This window comes from Fonsecaea nubica, assembly GCF_001646965.1.
Source record: "Fonsecaea nubica strain CBS 269.64 chromosome Unknown Scaff64, whole genome shotgun sequence".
In the NCBI taxonomy this organism is placed as follows: domain Eukaryota; kingdom Fungi; phylum Ascomycota; class Eurotiomycetes; order Chaetothyriales; family Herpotrichiellaceae; genus Fonsecaea; species Fonsecaea nubica.
The window spans coordinates 68,151-81,450 of NW_019173737.1; the positions used below are offsets into that span (position 1 = coordinate 68,151).

Below are 13,300 nucleotides of genomic sequence, written 5' to 3' on the forward strand. Positions count from 1 at the left end.
CCTGTCCCCTCCCTCCTCTGCGTGCATATTGCACGCATCAAATTCACCATGACCGAACACAACAAACAAGACGTAGGGGACAAGGTTTCACAGCCTGCCTTACCTCTTTCCACGCCAGCACAATCCCAGACTGCCGTTGTCGAGCACGAGCCAAGCGGCAGTCCTCAACGTCCATCTTATTCCCCTGTTACGCCGACATTATCCCATACCAGCTTGGCCTCCCACGATGCAGTAGGAGACCTACCACCTGCACAATGGATGGACGAACCACCAGAACCTCTTCCAGTCAGCTTAGACGATAACCCAGACGCAATGGCCTTGCGAGCCGCCTTGTCTATCCTCCAAATCCAGCGGCAGCAGGCTTTACGGGATATGCAAGAGTTGGACAGGATGAAACAGGCCGCTTTAGACAACCCCGAACAATTTATCAAAGAGCTTCAGGCGGGAAAACTCAGCCGCTCGCCCCGGTCTGGCGTAGAAGTTGACGAGCCAGACTCTATGGCAGCCGAGGACGTCGAAACCCAGGCGTCCAAATTTGGCCGCTTCCCACCCGCTCAAAACATCGTACGCACCCCCCCTGTGGAGTGGGCAAAATACCACATCGTTGGCGAGCCGTTAGATCGAATACACAAGAGGCAGCAACAATATCCAGGAGCTACCGACGAAGCACTCGAAGCTCCGGATCCCGTTCAGCCTCACTCGATTGCAACTCCGTACCGTCCTTTCGTGGATAAGCTGAGCCAGGCACGAGGTCCGTCTAATTCTCGTAATTCGGGATCATGAACATTTGTTTCCCCTACGTTCGGGCGATTTGTCATTTCATGATACAGCTCGACATCATCACCGCCATCGTCTCTATCAGCGCCTTTGGGAAAGCTCGCTTACCACCAGCACATCTTGTCATGCCCTTTTCAGTCATCAAAGGCCAGTGCTGCCATTTCCATCGCAACCGTGTTATGGAAACTATGTGTATTGAAGAATCCCCGTGACCTGCGACATACCTGCATAGGCAGAACCCACGTCGTTGGAGGCGACAACTTCGACCGTTTCACCCTCAAAGGTGTGTCTCTGGTTGATTACTTCTTGAAGGAGCATCTGTCTGCCAGGGCCAGGTACTTCTTATAAATTCCCCTGTGCTTCGCAGTCTCCAACCTCGCAGCAGCCACGCACAAAGGGCAGCGTGGGCCTTCAACCATAGCAGCTTTGCTTGCTTTGAGTCCCTGCACTTCCATTGGATCCCCTCCCCATGCCCCTTTATTGTCCACATGCTCGGTGTCGATGAACTGGAGACATGTATAGCAAAGGCGATAATTTGGAGGCACAGAGTCACGAAGCCTGACAAGAATTTGCAGACGATGAGTTCGGACGGAGCGCTTGGGGACAAGATGGTCATAGTCCTTCTTATTCTTCTCGGCTTTCAATTGTTCATACGTGGCGGCTTGGCTCTTGCAGGTGAGGGCCAAAGCGGCGCGGTCTGCATTGAGTGGCAGGGCTTTGAAGATCATGGCCCGGACTTCATGTGGAAGTTTGGTGAAATTGTGCTCCTGGTTTTGAATGATTCCGCTCTTGTAGATCTGGACCACATTCTGGTGAGTTCACTGCGCTGATGATCTGAGTCAATAATGCTAACCTTTGCAGGGATAATTGGGACTTTGAGACTCAGGCGAAGCTTCTTGAGACGGTTGGCAATCTTCTTTTGTCTTCTAGCAGACTCCATCGCCTTCTTGAACTCTTTGTACTCTTTTCCCAGTGCTGTTTCCGCTTCAGCAATCCTAGCAAAGGTCAGTCAAATGTGAATGTAACGGAATAAAAAGAAATCAAAAGTCCTCACTTACTGCACAGATGTCGGCGTAACAACGGGCATAGCGAGGTGATGAGGGGTCGAGATACAATTTCGAAAGAACTCAGGTTAAGTAAGATCACTTTCTGAAAAGACGTTGTTTGAACCGTTTATGATCGAGGCATATCACACTTTGTGAAGGAGTGAAGAAGAAGAAGGTGAGCATGAGAGAAAAGTCACCAAATTGCGGCGATATTGTGGCGACCACACTCAACGATGTGATAAAGGCGAGTTTGACAGTATCACTGCTACAATAGAAGGTTAAGTGATTTCTGAAGTCATCTCAGTCGGACTTGTTGTGCCAGAGTCGAGAGACCAAGTACACCGAAAGGTTCGAGACGGATATTTCCCTGCCGTGGCGTTCAGTTGCAGGCCGCTCGGGTCAGCGCTCTACACATGTGATTGTCATCGACTGGACAACAACTTGCGGGACTTCTCGTTCTCTTTGGAATTCCCAGGATTCGTCTCCTCCGACCTCAGAACAGTTGCATCTTACAACTTGAGTAATCGCACGCGGTTCGCTATCACTATTCGTTCAGCCTTCCTCGAAGTCTTTGCCCATGTGGACTTCCGATTAAACGTTGACAACCTTGAGATCAGTCACACGAGTATGCTTAGATTGCGTCTCGATTCAGCATGCCTGAGCGGATATCGATCACTCCACTCCTTCACCACAAGTTGTTACGTGGAGCCAGAGGCATGGGAGTTGCGCTTAGCCGATTGAAGCAATTCCGATGCTGCCGTCTAGACTCAGAGCACCTAATAGAAGCTACTGCGACGGTAAATTTGATATTTTGGACAAGAAGTCCCTACAGCCTCAGGGCTAGTTCAGCCTTGCCATCCCCAGCCACATGTCCTGACAGCAAAGACGAGGCTGACTCCGATGACGTCAACGATCTACACATGCCATACCACAGGTGCGATGATCAACAGCTATGACACAATCGACGAAATCACAGAACATTCACTCATACCACTGGTAAAGTATAGCCTCTTGCGTGCCTTTGACCTAATCCCCGAGTATAGATCTCGTAAATTTCACAGCAATCGAAATGATCATCGCCCTACTGGCATCAATTTGACACCCTCTGTTGTTGTGCATTCTTGTAAACTCGTGTTAGAAAAGAAATTCTTCTCACAACAAGATTCCTGTCCACCGCGTACTCCCAGGACCTCTCAACATTCAAGATACCACGATGTCCAACCTCGATCCCCATGCACCATCTCAGCCAAGTCAACAGACAGGCTTGAATCAAGGTCAAAACCCTGCCTCGAAGACAGCTCAAGAACAAACCACAGCACAAGACACTTCCAGCAACCAGTCCAAGACTGTTGACCGCCGTTCAGCTCATGATGTACCTTCTGAGCACGGCGAAGTTGCAAAGCCCGGTGCCTTGGGCTCTGGCGAGCGTGGTCCCCTCACAGAGAAACGAATTCCCGAGTCCGACGCGCAAAACTACTCCAAAGGCGACAGCAATTTAGAGGGCGAGCAAATGCGGATGCCAGGCGAGGGCGACGTTGCAAGAGCCGTGCGAACGGGTGGTGGTGGGGGATACGGCGAGGAAGAGAGTCTGACACAGAACATAGACAAGATGGCGGCCGAACATGAGCGGGAGTTACACAGACGGGGAGAGCGAACTGGGAAAGAAATCGAGGAAGAAGCACAGGAAGATTGGACAGGGAAGAAAGCGGACATTGCCAGTGCACTGGGCCAAGGGAGGGAGGATCGTGATGAGGCAAGTCGTCCGGCCGTGGTTTTGGCTGCGGAGGAGTAAGTGGAGAGATATCGAAGCGATGACCTGTGGCCTTTCGCTGCGACCATTATTGACAGGGAGCAGCAAATTAATTCTTGAGGCGCCTACAGGCAGAGAAACCATGCGTGCCAAGCACAGCCCGTGCGTTGTGTCCTCCTCTACTATGAATTTGGATTTTCTTCGCTCGGCTGGTAATTGTCGTTGCTCCTGCGCCCCGTATCATGGATGCGGTCCCCTTTTGACCTTTGACCGAAGGAACTTCATGGTATGATACCCGGCAGTGCTGCACTCACCTCGCTTGTGGATCTGGACATTTCCCGTATATCTTTCAACAACCACCAAAGTGACAGTTGCGGGGGACCGCCCCAGCTGCAGACTGCATGCAGCAGGTGACGCCGATAGCTTTGCAGCCATGCAGAAGACAAGCATCGCGTCTCGCCCAAAAGTCAGCAGTATTGGCTTTGTGTTTTGTCGCCTAGACTCTTGTTCGCCGAGCTCGGACAACAATGGTGATAGCAACTTATCACGCTTCCAGGAACAAAGCCATCACACTCGCTTCGACAAACAAAGGAAAGCCCTCGCCCCATTCTCGGGAGTCACCTGAGAGGCGTGAGGGAACGTCAACACCCCAAAATGCACGTTGAGCGAGAAGCTGGATTTGCTTGCGAGGCACGATGCAGGCTCCCTCGATCCCCAAAGCCTTGAGATGCGCCAATCCCAAATTTCGACCCGATGTGGAAAAAGAAGGTATTTGATGTCAAAAATCCAAGAAGTGAGAACATGTGTTGGTACACGTCATACCTCTTCATGACCTGCGGGCATGTCGCCTTTTCCAACCACCCTCTCGCAAACTCGAAGTGCCCACACGAATCTTCGGAGACGAATAGACAACAGACGACGGGAGCACACGGTGGGAGACCCCAAGGCGTCCAGCAAACCCAGGCTGGCGCAAAGTCTGTCTCATCGATCGAGGCCACAAGCTCACCCTCACCCCTACGCTGCCCTGACAAGCTAACTCATCCACTGCGGACCTTTAGCATCAACAACCTCTGCCCAGCATGTCAGGACGAGCGAGATGCTCGAATGAATATTTTTGAAACACATGTGCGCGAAGGTCTGGGGAGGCGGAGTCTCGCACAATCTGCATGGCGACTTGAGAGAGACTCGGATGCGACGCGAGGAAGGTCGTTTCCGACATCCATGACATTCTCGAGTCTAACGGAGTTTGATACATTGACCAAGTTGAACTCCGGAATGGAAAACCCGCGCGGCGGCTCTCGGCCTTCAACGCCGAGGCTACCAGCGGAGAGGTCAGGTCCAGTAGAAGCAGTTCGGCCCGAACCTCGAAAGCAGCAACAGGGTGTCGGCGAGGGAATACTTAACTGGGAGAAATCGACGCCCAAATCTCCCCAGCAACATGTAACCCCGCCTTGCTCCGCACCGCCACCAAGGTTGTCATTCGCTGCGTTATCGAGTATGCCTGAGAAACCGACCTTCGACGGAGGCTAGGTGAGGTCCTGTGGGTTTGGGGAATTTGTCAAGCAGGTGCAGATTCCAATGATACCGGAAACACTTCGACATAGACACCTTGAGCGCTCAAATGACTAGTGAACATAATAAGGGTAGAGACGCGCGATTGCGCTCATGAATTGCAACAAGAACACCGGATGTCCGCGATTCTCGGGCCTTTGGTGTTTATCATGATGCGCGGTTCCAGGGCTCGCCGCTTTTATACATTTGCTCTCTCAATAAAATCCTCGGGGTCTCTCATTTTGGCTGCAACACTGCTACAGCTCTAAGAGGTAGTCTCATACGACGAGGTAGCGTATACCTATTGGGCTAGTCACATACCGCTCATATATACTTTGCTCGCAGCTGGCTAATCAGTCTTACGTCGTCTTCAGAAGGCGCCGCTGCAATGATGCTTTCGGCCAGACCAAGCATCTCTGGTTCCCACTTTGGCAGTGCTTGGGGGTTATTGCGCACACTCGGTACTCTCGTCGCAACCCAAAGCAGCCCGGTCAGCACGAAACTGGGCGCCGCGACACCAAGATAGTATATCAATCGGGGTGTGACATTATTTCCCAGCTTCTGGACCAGTGCAAGCCCTTCCTTGACCGCTCCGGCAATGAGACTTGCTTCTGCCCATGTCACTCCCGATTTCTTCTTGGCAGCCGCAACGGCCGCGCCCATGGCACCAATGACAACGGCGGCATGTGTGCGTAGCCAGCTCTGCATATCAGGCTGGTGGACGCATTTAATCCCGGCTGAGGAGAAGATGGAGCGCCATTCGGGTGATGAGATGATGGTAATTTGGCCGAAACTCATAAATTGGTGCACTAATGCTCCGTCGTGGAAATAGGCCAAGATCGCTGGAAATCCCATGATGCAGCGTTCCTTTCCCAAAACGTCGAAGTATCTGTCCAGTGATGCAAATGTGTTGAACATGAACAGAATCTCGGTTGACTTTGGACATGTCTTGAGCGTGGCAAACAATTGCTCGTCAAATTGGTGCTCGGTGATGGTCAGGAGGACGAGGTCCCAGAGTTGTGCAGTGTCGAGGGATCCAACAGCAACCACAGGAGTCTTCGAGACCTCCGTTGCTTTGTCCGATTTCTTGGTGAGAACACCGCCACATGCCTGGACGCTCGCAAGTCGCTGGCCACGACCTACAATTGTGACATCGTGTCCGGCCTTCACTAGATGCACTGCGAAGGCGCAGCCCACTGGTCCGGCGCCAATGATGGCAATCTTCTTCTTTTCCGTGGCCATATGGTCAAACGAAGAATCGGCGAAATAGAGGCGAGACACACACGGTTGCTGTCCTGGAAGTCCGACTAAGCAGAATTTAGACTAACACTCGGCTGAGATGAAAGAGCCGCGTGGTTTGGTTGAGGAGATGTGAAGATGGTGGTCAAGAGTGGGATTTGTGGCCGGAATACATTGAATGGACGATTTGTTCGTCCATTGCTGCAGCAATTTGACTCGAAGCCCTCATGCTTCGTATGAGAGGCGACGTCTAGGCAACAATGAAACTGGAAACGCTATCCTCCGTACTCGGATATCTACCTTTGCTAACAGGTATTGGTTCTCCTGCTTTAAGTTAATTCGCAATCACACACTAAGACGAAAAGACGAAAGTTCCCACGCACAAGCGAAGTGAAGGCCAGAGAGAGGTTGCATAGGGCGGCATCACTCTCGCCCCGAAGGAGCGTGGGCAATCCTTGGCACTGCAGGAAGCTCAGACTGAGCTTTGGCGGGCGATGTACCGTCCTGGACACGCCGTGAACGAAACCCATTGTATCTTCTACAGCCTCCCTACCCTTAGGCTCTATAGAGGTGCCTTCTACGACTTGTGCTCGCTAGCAGTCGGGGGTGTCACTGCGCAAGCGGGAACGAAACGTACACGCCTTCCATCTCGTCCCTCCAAACCGCCGTCACCAGACCTCGAATCTTCTGAAGGAGACCCGACTCGACATCCATTATGCCTACACCCGAGTCGGAGCTGTTTCTGCGCCAGAAACCCAAGGTCCCCCCAACGTTCCAGGGCGTCGATTTCCAAGACAATGAAGCAGTCGCCGATGCAAGAGATGCAATTGTTCGAGAACAATGGGTTCAGAGGATGATGAAGAGGTTGGTGGGAGAGGAAATGGGTATGTCTTTCGAGAATGCTTTCTGCACCATCATTCACGGTACCCTGTTGCGGAAGAGGGATTTGAGGGTTCGCCCATGGCTGTGCTGAGGATTTCATATGACTCTTTTGCAAAGGCGTGGACTTCACGACCATCTCCGGAAATGCCTCAGTGCCCAGCATGCTCCTTGATCGCTCCATTCTAATCCCTTGTTCTTGCAGGCAAATGCTACGCACGCGAAGGAGTCAATCATCTTGAGAAATGCGGAAAGTACAGAGGTGAACAACTCCCGAACCCCGTCTGCTTCTACTCGCCCAACATTACAGCGTATCTAACTGTTCGCATAATTCAAATCCAAAGACCGTTATCTCCAGCTCCTCAAGTCGACGCGCGAAGCCGGTTTCCGCGGCCAGCAACAGAACTACATCCCTGGTGTAGATGGTCCCGCAGGTGGCCCAGAGGTTCACACAGACTACCCGAGCGCCCAACAGGCCAAGGGTTCCAGAGGATCAGATCTCAGACCTGGCAACACGACAGGAAAGGGCGGCGATGCATTGTACTAAGAGACGATGAAAAGACAGAACTTGGCTATGTGGTGAATCGAAGAGACAACCGCAGACCATGCAAAATAACTGATTCCAGCCATTGGGCGGAACTATGTACATAGGACATGATGTGGTCTGGTGGAGGCCAATACCAAGAGGATTTGGTAATTACCCTTATGCCGCTTTCTATGGTGTTTCACGGTTGGGTCAAGAACTCGTGTATCTGCTCGTCTCAGTGTCTCAGAGTGTTACTAGTGCAAAGGATGGTACCAAAGATAAGAAGTTACGAGGATTCATTCATCCATGATACTACGGTACACTACAAATTCAACTCGCTGGAAGCAGGAGAAACAATCACTGTCGACGAATTCAATAGAGGCCATACACCCGTCTCATCATGATGATTGAAATGACTTTTGACGTCTTGGTTCTAGAGGAACCACTTTGAGCTCAAAAACGTCAACCCATACACTTTTCCAGCAGCTCTGGACATTGTCATCGAACATTAGGCCCTCTTGTGAGTAAATCCCAAACGAGTTGTTGGATCCCTTATGCCATTCTCATGCTGGCCCAATATCACAACATCCATCAGCCACACGAGATTGCAGCCTTTCAAATCTTGCTCCTCTTTCCCGCCTTCTCCGCCGTGAAGGTTGCCAGGGCATCCATCAACGGCGGACTGAGCGCATCATATGGCTCTAATCCGAGCTCCCGCAGGCGATCCCGTACCTCACCCATCTTCTCCGGAGGATAGCCCTGTTCAATCAAGCTCGACACAAACGCCGCAAACTGTGGCTCTTGCCAGCCCTTCTCGTCGCTCAGCTCGACGTGCACGAAGGACAATCCCTTGAATGCATGGTCTTTTTCGATCGGCCCGTACATGTGGACACCGCAATCCTTGCATGCGTAGCGCAAGATGGTGGCCTGGTCGTTCACGACGGCGAGCTTTTCTTTGTTCTTGGTGACTCGGACGTTACCGTCTGGAATAACTGCGACGATGGAGAAGAGGGCGCCCTCTGGCTTATAGCACTGAGAGCATCCACAGGCGTGATTGTGCAGGACATTACCCTTCAGCTCGACCTCGACGGGATTGGAAGAACAGTGGCATCGAAGAGTACCGCCGGGAAAGTCGTCTTTGCCCTTTGTGATGCCGTTGTCAATGAGGGGGTGTAGGGATGGTGCCATGGTGCTCGTGTCAATAGGATCAATAGGATCAAATACAGTTGGGAACAGGAAACAATTGAGGGGAACACAGCTTCAGTGAGATCCGACAGGGTTCTCAGGCAGCTTTATACCTTCAGTAAACCATCGGGTACGTGCTGTGTACACTTCCGTCAACAGAGTCCCCAGAACCTTACTCTTGTCATTCCATTGGTGCCGTCTTATTCTGGCATCATATGAGGGGTAGGTGAATGAAAGGATCCAACTCATTCAAGCACCTCGCTCATCTACTCCGTTTTAAGCCAGACGACGCGGCCCCTCAGCTCCCATATGGCGCAATCCGCAGGTCCGATGGCAGGGGGCATGGGCTGAGCACTGTGAGTGCTTGTAAAGCAACGCTGAGATGCTTGCTCCCACACTCGGTCGGCAGTTGTGGTGGTGCACCGAACTCCTGTTGAAGCTCGGGAAATGTCGTGTCAGCTTCAGCAAGCGATGTGGAGAACAGGGTGACTGTAGCTGTTCCGTCGTCTCCATCTTTTCAAGAACTGTGCCGGTACCTCTCACTCGTCGGTGTCTTGTAGATGAATTCGGAAACTGTCAAACATTGTCCAAGAACCAGATCGGAGGGGAAGGGGGGGTGGCGGACCGAAAAGGGCGAGGAAATCCGATGGGACACTTTGAGCAGAAGGGGAAGAGGCAATTGCGCTGCTATGGTTGATTGATTGACAGTACCAAGTTACATGAAGAGTCTGCGGCGCGCCAAACCAAGTGGTGCACCTGCGCAAGGTGCGTATTTAGGCCTCTGTGCCTCCGTACATCTGGGCGCCGCTTCGAGTACCAAGCCTTACGAGCAAACTTTGTGCAACCAACGTCCGCCATCCAGCCGTTCCTCCACTGGCTAGACATCCCGTCACCGTAGACACGACCATGAGCACTTGTTCCAAATGACATGAATTTCTCGTCGCTGGCAGACGCGTGACTAAATATGCCCTTTCCATTTGTGCTTTCCACCACCTCCCACATCTCCTTTCAAGCCAGCCTTATCTCATCCACTCACCCGTCCCTCCCCACCGCAGCGACATCTCAGCGGGCGGTTCTCCGGTCGGCTTTAAAGGCCCACAAGAGACTGTCAGCAGCAGACCAGGCTACGAACCTGTTGCCTCTTGCCTCTACAGTCCAAAGCTATATCCGCTACCTCGTCACCCTCGACGTCGCGCTCTGTGGCAAACCTGTGGCTGGTGAGGACGTTGACATTGCACTTGCAAAGGAACCTGAGATTGAATGGCGACCAACCTTGAGCTTGAACGCCATTCCAGGCCGCGAGAATGAGCGGGTCAAGGGCAAGGGACTTGACTACGAGCTCTTCTTCGTGCATCATACACTAGCGCTCATTCAGAATCTATTAGCCAGACAATCTCTCCTTGGGCTCTATGCTGCGGTGAATCCGACATCAGAGCAACGCATAACACTGATCCAAAGTGCTTCCAAGTGCCTTAAGACGGCACACGCCATCCATTCCTATCTTCTGCTGAGAGCAAACTCTTCCAACGATGGTCCCCCCACATTTCCGCCCGCTGCGGTTGATGTATCGGCAAGTGTGCAATTAGCTTTGCAGCACTTGACCCACGCGGAATTTAACTTGCTTTGCGTGCTGAAGGAAGATCCATACCCTGCACTGCTCATTCAATCACGAAACAAAGACGATAAAGAGTGGATGATTAGGGCTCCACAAATTCAGAAGGTTCGGGGTCAAGTGCTAACTCGACTTTGTATCGGAGCAGCAGAGCATGCTTCTGCGGCTGCAGTGGCTCTAAAGGTCGAAACCGCAAAGGCGTCGAAAGAGCTCTTAGAATACTGTGATGGCATTCATCGAGCCTCGCGGGCAAAAGCATGCAGATTCCAGGCACTAGAGGAGGACACACATGCAGGCCAAACAGGGAAGGCCATCGCGTGGCTCAGAGCAGCAATGAATGAGCTAGGCCTCGAAGTGGGAAAAGATGGCTCCAAGTCTTCGGGCTTTGCCAAGCTGAAGACGTCCTGGATCGAAAGACGAGAAGACAAACGGATCGAAAAGGGTAGCTCAACGTGGGGGATGGACGGCGGTAAACTCGAAGAAAGTCGGATCGTCGAATACCTAGATCAAAAATTCAACAAACAGAACGATACGATTAACGTCCAGCTGATACCGGAGTGGAAACCGCTGCTGGTAACACTGCCTAGCGGGATGAATATGCCAATTGATGAAAGATGGAAGCCAGCACCCTTGGAAGAAGATGAATTGGCGTCAATGAGAGCGCCGCCGGAAGATGACGGACTCGGTGCCGCCAACAGCTCGGATGAGAATGAAGATAGCACAACGGCGCCCGCAGGAGCTTTCCCTGGCACGCAGCAGGACTATGGTAGTAGGACGAGTTACTATTAAGTGCTCGACCCGGACAGGGAAATGCTGGTAAACTCCAGCATCGCCGGGTTGCGCACTGGTGCGTTCTCTTGTACCCCAAAGTTTTTGGCAATAGGGCTTCTAGCCCGTGTGATTTATCTACTCTTTGTTGCTCGCATAATTATGTAGAGAGGAAGTCGGATGTCTATGGCTGCCCTATCAACAACTGATGCAATTTTGGGACTTGTATCCATGTACTCGGGAATCAGGCTGGCAGCCTCGTCAGCCTCGCCGACCTCAGCCTTGCCCCTGATGGGCATTCGAAGTCCCAACCCCCACAAACCCCCTTTCTGTGTTTCAACATTGTTTCAACCACTGTTTTCGCCACCAATCATCCGTTCAAACAAGTGATTCACAGCATCTGTCCCCGGTTCAACCCATCCTGCGTGGTTCGCTGTAGTCATCCACAAGCTTTTATCCCCCTCCGTGGCCTGCTCAGCAGCCAGCCGAACGCGCTGAACCCCAAGAATCGCCGTCACAACGCGTGGGGCCTTCGCAGAGGATCTCGCGTGTATGGAAGTCGATGGTTGGATCTGGGCGCGCCGGCGGGAGTCTGTCTTGGTGGTGTGCTAGTACAACGGTTCGAGAAGTTGCGTGATGAGGTCGTGACCACTGGCCCTTGTGTCTACGCGCTGTTGGATGTGGTGCTGATGATGCCGGTGGCTTGGGGGCCCCTAACGGCAATGATGGGTGACTTCTTCCTTCTTCCTGGGTCAAGAAGCGTCACGGAAATCAAGGTAAGGGGACGTGTCTGTTTTCTCCCTACAACAACAGCATATAAAAGTGGACGGACCAGTGCGTTTGTAAAGTGCTATCGACAAACTCTTGGCTCTCGTGGTGTGCGTCCAAGTCTCCACCCTGAACCGGGCACAAGAGCAAGAGGGAAAGCACAATGAATCTCACGTTGATATATTTCTTCGGCATCATGGCTGCGATCCTGGCGCATACAAAGTCAACCTCAGCTCTGCCCGTGGCCGACTCGATATTATTGCCAAAAATCACCATCAGACAAGACTCTTCACCACGATCGCCTAGTCAGACTGCGCCGGCGCCGGCGCCCAACAACGCTCGTTTCGTGAGAGATGGAGGAACACACGGCAAGCGACAACAAGATCTGCCGTCAGAAGAAGTCGAAGGGGACCCGACATCCAACTCTAACATACTAATACCGACACAAGGCACTCAGTCTCAGCCGATGTACAAGAGAGGAAACAGGCACCCTCCCATGGCGAGATTTTACCCCTTTCATAGGGGCAACGGGACCAGTTTCCCGAACTCGCAGACATCGCCTCTCAATAATGGTTCGAGCGGCACGCAGCCTTCCACCGGAGTCACTGGCCCTGCCGTCGCCCTGTCAAACGGAACATTCACCAGCCCCAACAACGTCACCGATACATATACGTCCGCTCCCAATCCACGCACAGACACGACGATAGTGACGGTCGCACGGATTCAGGCGCTTCCCCCAACCACGGCGTTATCCACAAATGCACCACCGCCTGTGCCCGAACCTCAACCGAACCTGGCCACCCAGTCACAGTTTTCCGGGACAACCGCAACGCTCACAACGAGCCAGAGGACAGGGAGTCCAAACTGCCCATTCCGATCGGAAATACCCCCGGTCCCGGATCCCGACACGACATCTAGCCCGATCTTCCCAGTCATTGTGACAGTCTTCCCTGTTTCGACGGGCTCTTCCACCATAATATGAACAAAACTGATCGGGAATGCTTTGTTCGCGACCACCGCATCTTGCCAGGCGGACCAATGCTGCGTGGCATATGAGATTACGATACCCCGGGATTGGAGGAATGTTGTTTGCTTGGTTGCTGGGGACTTGGATCGCTGGACGACCTGGGAGGCCTTCTCCACCACCACCAGATTAATTAACTAAACCTGGCTTCTCCACGGGCTTTTATGACAGGATA

General features: G+C 52.4%; 8 protein-coding genes across 8 annotated transcripts; 5 read left to right on the forward strand and 3 right to left on the reverse strand.

Annotated features, from left to right (window-relative positions):
• Positions 1-48: 48 nt before the first annotated feature.
• Positions 49-783, forward strand: AYO20_08297 (hypothetical protein; the record flags this gene model as incomplete). The annotated part of the gene is made up of 1 exon (XM_022646576.1): positions 49-783. The coding sequence occupies one exon, from the start codon at positions 49-51 to the stop codon at positions 781-783; it is 735 nt and encodes a 244-aa protein (XP_022497434.1).
• Positions 784-911: 128 nt separating this feature from the next.
• On the reverse strand, positions 912-1,864 carry AYO20_08298 (hypothetical protein; the record flags this gene model as incomplete). The annotated part of the gene is made up of 6 exons (XM_022646577.1): positions 912-931; positions 1,002-1,099; positions 1,171-1,283; positions 1,341-1,574; positions 1,631-1,772; positions 1,836-1,864. The coding sequence occupies 6 exons, from the start codon at positions 1,862-1,864 to the stop codon at positions 912-914; spliced, it is 636 nt and encodes a 211-aa protein (XP_022497435.1).
• Positions 1,865-3,036: 1,172 nt separating this feature from the next.
• Positions 3,037-3,615, forward strand: AYO20_08299 (hypothetical protein; the record flags this gene model as incomplete). The annotated part of the gene is made up of 1 exon (XM_022646578.1): positions 3,037-3,615. The coding sequence occupies one exon, from the start codon at positions 3,037-3,039 to the stop codon at positions 3,613-3,615; it is 579 nt and encodes a 192-aa protein (XP_022497436.1).
• Positions 3,616-5,448: 1,833 nt separating this feature from the next.
• Positions 5,449-6,366, reverse strand: AYO20_08300 (hypothetical protein; the record flags this gene model as incomplete). Its single annotated transcript, XM_022646579.1, has 1 exon — positions 5,449-6,366. One exon carries the CDS (start codon positions 6,364-6,366, stop codon positions 5,449-5,451), a length of 918 nt encoding a protein of 305 aa, XP_022497437.1.
• A 712-nt stretch (positions 6,367-7,078) lies between these two features.
• Positions 7,079-7,789, forward strand: AYO20_08301 (hypothetical protein; the record flags this gene model as incomplete). The annotated part of the gene is made up of 2 exons (XM_022646580.1): positions 7,079-7,247; positions 7,587-7,789. The coding sequence occupies 2 exons, from the start codon at positions 7,079-7,081 to the stop codon at positions 7,787-7,789; spliced, it is 372 nt and encodes a 123-aa protein (XP_022497438.1).
• A 594-nt stretch (positions 7,790-8,383) lies between these two features.
• Positions 8,384-8,956, reverse strand: AYO20_08302 (S-(hydroxymethyl)glutathione synthase; the record flags this gene model as incomplete). The annotated part of the gene is made up of 1 exon (XM_022646581.1): positions 8,384-8,956. The coding sequence occupies one exon, from the start codon at positions 8,954-8,956 to the stop codon at positions 8,384-8,386; it is 573 nt and encodes a 190-aa protein (XP_022497439.1).
• A 961-nt stretch (positions 8,957-9,917) lies between these two features.
• On the forward strand, positions 9,918-11,354 carry AYO20_08303 (hypothetical protein; the record flags this gene model as incomplete). The annotated part of the gene is made up of 1 exon (XM_022646582.1): positions 9,918-11,354. One exon carries the CDS (start codon positions 9,918-9,920, stop codon positions 11,352-11,354), a length of 1,437 nt encoding a protein of 478 aa, XP_022497440.1.
• Positions 11,355-12,264: 910 nt separating this feature from the next.
• AYO20_08304 (hypothetical protein) lies at positions 12,265-13,083 on the forward strand (the record flags this gene model as incomplete). The annotated part of the gene is made up of 2 exons (XM_022646583.1): positions 12,265-12,569; positions 12,624-13,083. 2 exons carry the CDS (start codon positions 12,265-12,267, stop codon positions 13,081-13,083), a joined length of 765 nt encoding a protein of 254 aa, XP_022497441.1.
• Positions 13,084-13,300: the final 217 nt, after the last annotated feature.